Source organism: Glossina fuscipes, unplaced genomic scaffold (genome assembly GCF_014805625.2).
Source record: "Glossina fuscipes isolate IAEA_lab_2018 unplaced genomic scaffold, Yale_Gfus_2 2, whole genome shotgun sequence".
Classification (NCBI taxonomy): domain Eukaryota; kingdom Metazoa; phylum Arthropoda; class Insecta; order Diptera; family Glossinidae; genus Glossina; species Glossina fuscipes.
Window position 1 is genome coordinate 17355256 of NW_023998416.1, and position 10320 is coordinate 17365575.

At 36.2% G+C, this 10320-nt stretch overlaps 1 protein-coding gene across 1 annotated transcript; it reads right to left on the minus strand.

Annotated features, from left to right (window-relative positions):
• Positions 1-6: 6 nt before the first annotated feature.
• LOC119634135 (CD109 antigen-like) lies at positions 7-9032 on the minus strand. Its single transcript, XM_038028091.1, has 8 exons — positions 8910-9032; positions 4482-5723; positions 4149-4410; positions 3818-4088; positions 3568-3751; positions 1187-2261; positions 619-1128; positions 7-549 (listed from the first exon to the last, which is right to left on the minus strand). The coding sequence occupies exons 1-8, from the start codon at positions 8972-8974 to the stop codon at positions 7-9; spliced, it is 4152 nt and encodes a 1383-aa protein (XP_037884019.1). The 5' UTR covers positions 8975-9032.
• Positions 9033-10320: the final 1288 nt, after the last annotated feature.

Sequence of the window (10320 nt, forward strand, 5' to 3'; positions counted from 1 at the left end):
ATAATTTCATTTACATGCAGTTCCACAATCATCTCCCTCGCAAATATCACACAACGAAGATTCAATTCGATAATATTCGGTTCCACGGTATGCACTATTGTAATAATCATACAGAGTGACGGGAACTGGTTTCTGCTTAGCAACAGCAAAAGCTTTGTCTGCCACAATAGTAACACATACTTGTTCATCTTCCACTAAGCCATCAAGGTAAACGATCACTTTTGTATCAGAGCTTTCGGTGTCGACGCGTTGAACACGGTCGGCAGCAAGTATATCGTTCAACTTCTCACTGTCGGCGACATAACCAGACGGTAGAGCAACTTCCATGACAGCCATATTCGATTCGTTGATTTCATCGTCAACAGCCGGTTGGTAATTTGCGCAAATATTAATCTGCAGCTGTTGCGATGGCAAAATTTTCGGCTTAATGTCTAGTTTGAATCCAGGTCTATCGTCTTTGGTTGCCAAGTTGTATTGATACGAAAGTTGAATTAACGATGAACCAGCACCTTCAGCTTCCAAACTTAATGAACGCGTGGATTTCGGTAACTGCGAGGGAAGAGTGAAATAAAGGTAAAGTTTACAAGTAGTTCGTCTGCTTGAATTAATTGTTCTTACCACGTGCGTTTGGAGGACCAATGAGTTGTCTTTGTTCACCTCAAACCTATGTTGGGTAAGTTCTTTCTTTCCATCGTCAAAAGCTTTGAATGTTATCGACATTTTGCTGTTTCCAGTAATTGAAAATTTCTTAGAGAATTTAATAAGTGCCTCAAGACCTACTACAGTGTTTTGAGTAGAGTCGAAACCACCATTACTGTTACGTTGACCGATTAACCACTTGATAATTGGTAAAATTTGGTTAATGGGTTCCGTGTCAACCAAAGTTTGTAACGCATAGGCAGTGATTTCAATATCATTGTGGTTCGCACTAGTCCACCATTTGAAACCGTTTTCTTCCTTGGCTTCTGCCTGTAGCTTTTCCAGCACTCTATCCGCAGCCGTATGATTGGCTTTATGCAAAGCAGCTGCAGCTATAGATAGAGCGTAAGAATTCTTTTCATTCTCCAGTTGGCTTACTACGTATTCGAGGCATTTTTCAATCTGCTTTTGATAAAGCTCCGCGTATTTCTATTGAGAATAAAAATTTTAATTTAGTTTTGCTTTGGGTAGATATTCGTAAACATACTTCACTTTCTAGGAAGGCCAACAGCACATAAGCATTGAATCCAACGTCATTCTGATGAGTTGGACTGAAGAGATGACCAGTTTGCTTAAATTGGCCGCTTTTCTCCTGGTTAGCAATTAGGAAGTCGAAAGCTTGTTGGATAACTTTTTCATCAATGGTCGTGTATTTAGTTGCCTGGATAAAGGAACGAGCCACATAAGCGGTTAACCAAGTATTCGGCGTGCTTCTATCTTCGCCAAAAGCACTATATGCACCGCTTCTGTGTTTATAGGTCAACTCACGTTGATAACCAATTTCTAAGAAGTTTTTAGCTTTGCTCGCTACATTTGGCATATCAATCTGCATGGCCTCCAAGTAATGTAAGACCAATATGTTGGGCACGAAATTAACCATATTCTGCTCACCACAACCGTAGGGCTTACGTACAAGCTCGTTAAGTCTGTTCACAGTAGGACCCAAGAGATCACCAACAACAGAGAATTCCACATATTCAGAATCTTTAACAGCCTCCGGGGGTATATCGACTTCTAGCGAAGCTTTCTGTGGTTTCTCCAAATTTAAGAAAAGGGCTTGATTTTCGTATTGGGTGACACCCTCAGCTTCTACTTTCAGTTTTTTATGTATAGCGTCCCCTGCCAACTGAGATGCAGCGCTAATTTTCAATTCTATATCTGCTACTACGGCTGGACGTATCATAAAGGATACGCTTTCTCCGCTATTCGGAGGTACCGATACCCGTTTCATTCTCTTTTGCGTGCTCAAAATGGATTCTTCAATTTCATTGGACACTTCGGTGAAATCGTACTCCTTGTCGGTATTGTCCATAGTGATTTCTGCATCCAATGTTTTATCCATGTAGTTGAAAATAATAACTGGTATCGCAATAACTTCGCCCCTTTTTACAGAATATGGCAAATTTACATCGATGAAGAATGGTTGAAATACATTAATTTTGAACGGTTTCTCGGTCATACCCAAACCAGTTTTCTCGCTCACCGCAAAACCGCTGATTACCCAAGAAGTTATTGTATCAGGCAAAGTTTTTGTCAATGTCAAGAGCCCAGTTTTATTGTTACTAAAAAGCGACAAAAATAATGAAAGCAATGAAATCAAGAGGAATTCAATGGGAACATGCAGACTTTCTAGTATAGAGAAATATATACATACACACGCATTGCCATAATAAGTATATGAGTAACGCGTGAGGTGCACGCGTAATTTTCGAGTAATCTTTGGATTTTTGTTTGTTATCCAAAGATTTTTGTTTGAAAAAACGAAGTTACGTTCAATTCACGTTGAACTGTGTGCTTCCGCTTCCGCTGACTTGGCCAATTTTCAATACTAACTTGCATGCAAAAACTTCCAATCTCTCTAACAATTTGAAGTCGTATATCCTCATTTTCGCGACCAGGAGAGTGCCAACAACACGCTCCGTACAGACATGCAGACGGACAGATAGGATTAAATTAATTCAGAATTTCACGCTGATGAAGAATATACGTACTTTGTAGGGTCTCTGGAGCATCGTTTTGGGCGTTACGTACATTATGGAAAAAAGCGAAACGAGTATACCCCCATCTTACAGTGGTGGGTATAGTAAACTCACATATATTCCGTTCGCCTATGAACACATATTTGGGAGCATTAGTTATGAACATATTTAAAAGATGCTGATTGCCGGCATGAAGTTTTTTAACGAGTAAAAAATGTGTATCGTATATTAGTAGCGCATATTGTGTATTTTTCGTTAAAATAAAAATTACTTTTATGAGCACAGCTTCTCCCACAAGCCTCTACGTGAGAAAAGAATTGTTCGATAACTGTTCTGAATGAAAGTAATTTGAAGAATTTGTGTGATGACAATCAGCTTTTTGAAGAGACCTAAAGCAGAAAAATCAAGCGGTTTTCAGCAAACTCAAAATCGCAGATTCTTCACAGAAAAGGTCTTTAGTAAAAAATGTTCGAATCTTTTAAGGATTTACTGAACGGGTCGGCAATGCTACAATAGACTTAGCATTTAACTGGGACGTTATTTCGCTTCCATAAGCAGACTGATGTTCTGTTGTGAACCCTATTTGAAACTTTCGATATTTTGAACGCCGCCCCGGACTTTTACGGGTGTGTTCGTTTATACAGCAGCTACATTTTTTGTTTTTAAACACTGCTCGATCATGTCATTACATTTTACCGCCATTTAAACGTTTTGTAACTTATCCAGAACATTCCTGATTCATCAGCATGAATGAAGATGTCTTTCTCAAATGGTTTTGTTACAGAAGGTCTCTTTTAAATCGCCCGGATCTCCGCCCATGCATAAGGGATATAGGATTCAGGATGATACGAACTAGGGCTCTTAGTGCGCATTCAATGTAAATACTCACTCATCCAAACTATCGAACAACCAAATTTCAGCAAAATCTTTTCGAATCCTTTGCGGTTCCGCTGAACGCATTAAAGGTGCGGGCAAAGGGACGGATGGAAGTGCTCGAAACGCACTGACAGAAGTCGTTTGAGCAACAGGACCACGTAGTAGGTACAGAGGAGCTGAATCCATCATATATAAAACTATTATAAATTCAAAAAAATCATTTTATTTAATTACACTTTAATTGTTGCAAATAAATGGTTTACCTTGATAGGGATAATGGGAATTGGTCATTACCAGCAAACCAGATTTTTTCCCAGGAACTTTGTAAGTATTTCTTAGCCATTCGTTCTCTTCCCAATTTTTGTAAGGTTTTAAATCATTGAGTATAGCATGCAGATGCAAATCATTGCCAGACTTTAATAATAAGACACTTTGATCCACCCCCAATAATCCAACATATGAATTCGGATCGGCTTTAACATTCAAAGAAACTTCTTGGCCAGGCTTCGCTTGACTGGGACCAGTTATTTCAATCTGCAAGAATTTATAAAAATTATAAAAGTATTTTAAAATGCAGCCAAACTTTCTTTCTACCTTATTCTCAAATTCCGGCTGAATTTTAACGTCAATTTCTTGAAACTTTAGATCACCCTTATCGACATAGTAAACAAATACATGCGCGTTAGGCATCATCTCGAAGGTGCTCTTAAAAGTTATTGTGTAGAAGTTCTGCGGATTAGACAAGGCTATGTTTCTCATCTGCAAAATGTTACCTCGTCCTACAATTACGTACACTAAATACGATAAAGGATTGGGTGCTTTTACTGATATTGATACATCGTCGCCTACGCGAGGACTACGCGTACATGAAATCGAGCATAAATAATTTTCTAAACTAATTCTTTGAATTATTTCTGCGTAACTTACGTTTTGTTAACCAAAGAAAGGGTTAGTTCACGGGCCATCCAAACAGAATCTTCGTCTATTTTTCGATAAATAGGAGGAAGTTGAACAGTTTTGTCAGCAAATTCGATTTCACAACGATAAACGCTTGGCTCTGGCAGATTGACCTGAAATGTGGCTTCACCGTGGTCATCTAACTTAGCTTTAAATATTTCAGACTTAATATTTTCCTCCCACCCTTGGGAGCACTGCAGAAGTGCTGGATTTTTGGCATCTTGAACTGGTTTGCCGTTTATATATTTAATAACTGCTTTTACTTCAAATGGTTTATTGGGTTCAAACTCTCGCACTGCATTGGGTACTTTGATTGTATATTGGGAACTATGAAGATTTACGATAATCGTATTATTTTGCCGATTATCAGTTAGTTCTTCTTGAACCACAGCGAAAATTTCTACGAATCCTCCTTTAAGCGCCGATTTTAATTCTTTTTGTAAATCAAATTCCACATGGCCTTTGCCATTCACGTCTATAGTTTTCTCCAAGTTTACAGGCGACACACGCACAGTAGCCTTACCCTTCACTGGCTTACCGTAAGTGTATTTTGCACGAACCGTTGCCTTTAAAAAGTTCTCAGTGATTACCAAATCTGTAACTGTATCAATATCCACACTGAATTTGGGCAACACATACTTTGCTATTTCAAATTCCTTTGTCATTTTCACATGATCTTTTAAACTAACTTCAATGTTCCATAAACCCAGAACGGGCTGTTCAGTAAGCTGAAGTTTATCACTAAAAACGCCTTTAATGAGTTTGACATTTTTAGTATCTCTTACAAGGTTATTTTCTGGGTCTTTAATAGTCACTTTTAAAGAAGGTTCCTTCAGTTTTGTAGGTCGAAGATTTTCATCCAAAATTAAAATGCGGTATTGCACTATATCTCCCGGTTTATACATCGCTTTGTCCGTTTGTATGTAAACATTTGTCGTACTCTGTGCGACATGTAACTCTGTAGCATTTTCAAAGTCTAACCCTTCAATTCCTTTGGAAATTAAGCGATATGGACCTGCATCTAATTTAGGTAAAACAAAGTCTATTTGAGTGGTTTCCATCGCAGACAAAGTCACAACTTCCGAATGATTATAAGATGGCCCGGTAATACCTATATTGAATTTAACCGGTTGCTTGGCATCGTGTAAAGTAACGCTAACAGAATATTTGTGATTGGATTGCAAGGTTTTCGGAGCCACAATAGAATAAATTCTAAAAATGAAAGAAAACAAAAAGCGGAAAAGTTAGAAAAAAACGGTATTACAAAATATAGGAATAACCGTCCATTTTAAAAGAGGCAACTAACACCCTACTTCTATGCATCTAGCTTTCAATAAAGCAAATATCATAGTCTGCTATGGAAGCTGGACCAGAAAGTCTTCTAAAGTTTCTCATGAATAAAAAAAGTACACCACACAAGAAAAACTTGCAAAGGACGTATGATCGATCTATTCATTCTATTTCAAGGCCGTGGTAAAGTTGTGCAATAGATGATGAAGATGTAAAGAAAAACGCGATATCTTGGATGCTAAAAAAAACTTAATATATTTGAGGATGTCATAGGAAAATGAAATATTTTCAAAGATGCTAAAATCGATCGTAGTGTGTTCGCAGGTGTTGAAGAAAAACCAACGCAGGAGTTTTTTGACTTGCCTTTTCAGTAAAAAGAGGCTGTTGTATACTACGGTAGTGACAATGCTTGGGTTCCTAACCTAAGGAAGTGTCTACAGGGGAGAATTCAAAATGTTTAAAGAGCAGAATTCGCCACCCAGAATTTCTATATCTACCTGAGTGTTTGGGTTTGTTCATTAAGAAACCCTTAGCTATTCCTAACTGAAAACACAGGAGAGTGGACTAGCAGTCTTCACCATTTTGATTTTCTTCGCAAGGAAGGATCTAAAATCCACCAAGCTATCCAGGAGATACTAATGAGATTACCAATTAGACTTTTTCTGCCGAACGCACTGTAATTTTTTCCCTTTTGTCTAATTCTGTTTTGTTCCTTTTAGTGAAGCAATCAAAGCTACGCTAACCATTTTCGCTTTGGTGTTTTTGCCGCCCACAAACTATTAATCCTATATCCGCCTAACTCTCTGTTAGCACAAATATTTTAACACGAGATTCGGTTTAACATGAGTTAAAAAGAAAAAATTCTCCTTTTACACGAACGGTTTTGTTTTAAAACGGTTTCCGATATTCTATGAATTTTTCTTTCAACGAATTTTTTTTTCAATGAATTTTTCTGATGAATTTTTTTTTTGAACTTTGCATTATATTTTTCACAATTCATTTAGATTATGTTGATTATATGCGTATACGAGTGGAATTCCCCAAATTATGCATAGAGTAAAAACGTAATGTATTCCTTTACGAAATTTTCAAAACATCATTGATTTTTTGTAATATATTTACTAAATTAAAATGTGTAAGCACGAAATAAATTCTTATGTGAACTCTAATCAGAATTTTTTAACAATGTTTAGTGTACTTTCCGTTTGCTCTTTTAGGTCTGGAACCGATCTAGGTAATATCTTTTTTTACATAATTTTTTTTACACGATTTTTTTTGCACGAATTTTATGGGAACGTATCCATTGTGTAAAAAGTGTGTATACAACAAGTAAAGCATAAAAGTGTGAATGCATTTAAGGAAATGCATGAATGTATGCAATGAAATTTTTCAAAGTCAAAGATGGTATACGACTCGGCGACATTTGATGTTTCCGTTGTCAATAGAAGCAGTCATTTGACTCTTTTGTTCATGTTATTTTTGGGTCAGCAATGCTGTTAATTGTTTCTTGATATGATCTAGCACTGAACGAAACAATTACAAAGCAAAAGTCTACTTAATTTCGTATTTTTACGTCGTATATTTACGTCTCATAGTTTGTTACCCAAAGATTGGCAGAAGGCATATCGAATATCAATGGTATGTTCATAGCAGAATTAATTCTTGGCGAATAATGGCGTTACAACAATGAGAGAAATTGAAACAGCATTATTGTGACATGAGATCGATCATGATGATGAAATCAAAATATAATTCATTTACGAATGGAACACAACCGTGTTCTTCTCTGACTCTCTACGAGAATCGTGCAACGGGGGTAAAGAATATGTCAGTAAGTAGCATGTAATCAAGGGCAAAAATTGTCATTACATCCGGACTTTTCTATTAAGAAAGGCGTTTAGAAATAACAATACTTCTTTATAACGTCCCTGTAAAGAAAAAAATTCTGGTTATACCAAACTATAATAAATAAGGCATTGACTGTACACATTAGTTATAATGCTAAAGATGCAAAAAATATCCTGGATGTTGCAGGAAATACCAAAGAAACATCGAGACGCATGATGCTCACAAAAATAATTATATATAAAAGCCAAACTGTTTCAACCTCAACAACGATAGGTAAATCTGAAGCAATCTCGGCTATATGATAACCACAATTACAGAATTGTACGGAACACGCTGAGAGTGTATGCAGCGCTAATTCGATATTCCAAACGCTTCATTCTGACATAACAGTCGCATCGTTACAAATAATGTTCCTTAAAGGGGTGTGAAAGGGTTGAATTTAAAAACAGAACTTTTTTTTTTCAATATATTTCAATACAACTACTTTTCAATCAAAAAGACCTTCCGGCTGATAACGTCGTACAAAAGATTTTGTGTAAAAAATGTTGAAAGCCCTTGTACTTACAACAGAAGTACTTATAGTAGAGCAACCAAGTTAAGCAAATGGGAGAACCTTGAGATTAGTTTCTCATCAAATATGTAAGAAACCTATACTCGACAGCGACCGAATCCTCTCTTCCCACCGCATTTATCCTTAAAATAAACAAAAAAAAAAACCCTCGCGGCCGAAGTTTTGCACAATTGATTGTTACGCCTATTTATTATTAGGATCAAATTTCCTAAGAAAATATTAAAAATTAGACCTTTCTGCCATATCAAGGCTTACTTTCAGGAATCAAATAATTGTTCCATCCGCTACAAGTGTCTCATTAAATGTGCCGAAATACCGTACTGAGGGTAGTAGCTTAGGTAAGAATCGTAGAAATATTCAACGTTAGTGAGGACATGTATTCCCTTAGTTCTTACTACAGACTAAATATTTCTCGGTATTAGCGTAGGTTTTAGATTTCTTTCTGGCTAATGATTTTCTTTGATATCTCAATTTGACTGACCCAAGCGATGCCATTATCTGATTAAATAGCATTATTAGCTAATTTTATTTCAGTTCGTATTGAAAGTGCAGTCGTACTGATACAGAGATTATTTTCAAAACACAATCATTAAATAATAAGCGGCAGCAATATGAAATAAAACCCAAAGGAAATTATAGAATCTGTAAAAATGATGACTCAATGAACACTAAAAAATCCCTCAACTTACCCGTTCCCTCTTGCCAGCCATATCATATGTAAAATGCAATAAACTAAATAAAAGTTTTGAAACATTTTGTTTAGATTTCACTCTAATTTATTTACGAAAAAAAACTTTTTTCTTTATTTCAGGTAATTGATTGTTACTGATTGTTACTTCCGCTCTGAACAATGGTTTAGTGACAACTAATTCAAAAATGTCTATTTATTCAATAAACTATAGTTTTTATTTTGCGCACGTATTGCATTTTTCTCTTTCTTTGAAAAGCAATCAAAAATGATTTGTTGTGTGGAAGAAGATTGAGATACATACAAGAGAGAATTAAATAACAAGACCTCCTGAGACTAGAGAGTAAATCAAGTGTGGGCCAACATAGAGGAAGAACCTAAAGTAGATCAAATTTCTATTGTTCAGAAGATCATCTTTCAGGTTTGTCTTCTGGAATGAATAGCTTTCTTATTAATGAAAGACTAACTTTTTGTCGCAACTTATGCAGTTTGAGTTTTTTTTACCTCTTCGATTAGTATAGCGTAAATCGGCCAAGAACTTAGAAACTTTGTATATCAAGACCCTTAACGTAAAGTTCAGTAAGTGACGCCTGTCCCCGCTGCATTCGTCGTCTGTCGTAAACTAACCTTTTATTGTCTCTGCAATTTTGTCGAGGTAGAATCTTTTAGTATCTGAATTATGTTTATTTTCGTAAAATTCTACTAAGTAGAGTTCGCAGTAATACTCCTGTATTTTAGACACTTCGTTCCCAGAGTTCTGTAAATGTGTCTTTTTTGGGCCACAGTTTTTATGTCGCATGCAAGTTGTGGACTCTTTGTCTAAAGTCAAATCAAGCTCCGTCATAAAAATAAAACTTATTTGCGGCGTCTTTTTTCTCTAAAGATGTCTACATATACGGTAAGGTCTGTAATATATTGCAACGCCTATTTTTTCGCATACTTCATAATAGATCTTTCAGGTACGTCTGTTTCATCTTCGCGGGCGATCTCAACATCGCTTTCTACTGCACGCATATATGTAATCTTGTAAGCTTAAACCAGAGCTTGAAATTTACGTCGTTTTTAGCAGGTTTTAAATATTTTTTTTAATATCAACCACATATATGTATGTATGTCATAGCGTATGTGCACCCAACTAGGCAGAGTACTATTTGCTCTTGCTTTGCAAGCATCTAACAAAGCGTGACGTCATATTAGCAAACCTTTAATACAACTTTTGCCCAAATAGATAACGAGAATGAAAGAGCAAGCAAATAAAAAAATTGGTAATGTAAAGGCGCTACTACTGTTACGTCAACAGAAGCATCAAAAAGTAATAAATCACTCTTTATTTCCCTTTCGATCTACGAAAAATCCTCTTTAAGTAAATCGTTTCTCTGAGAACCTTCAATGCATTAATGACAGCATCAATG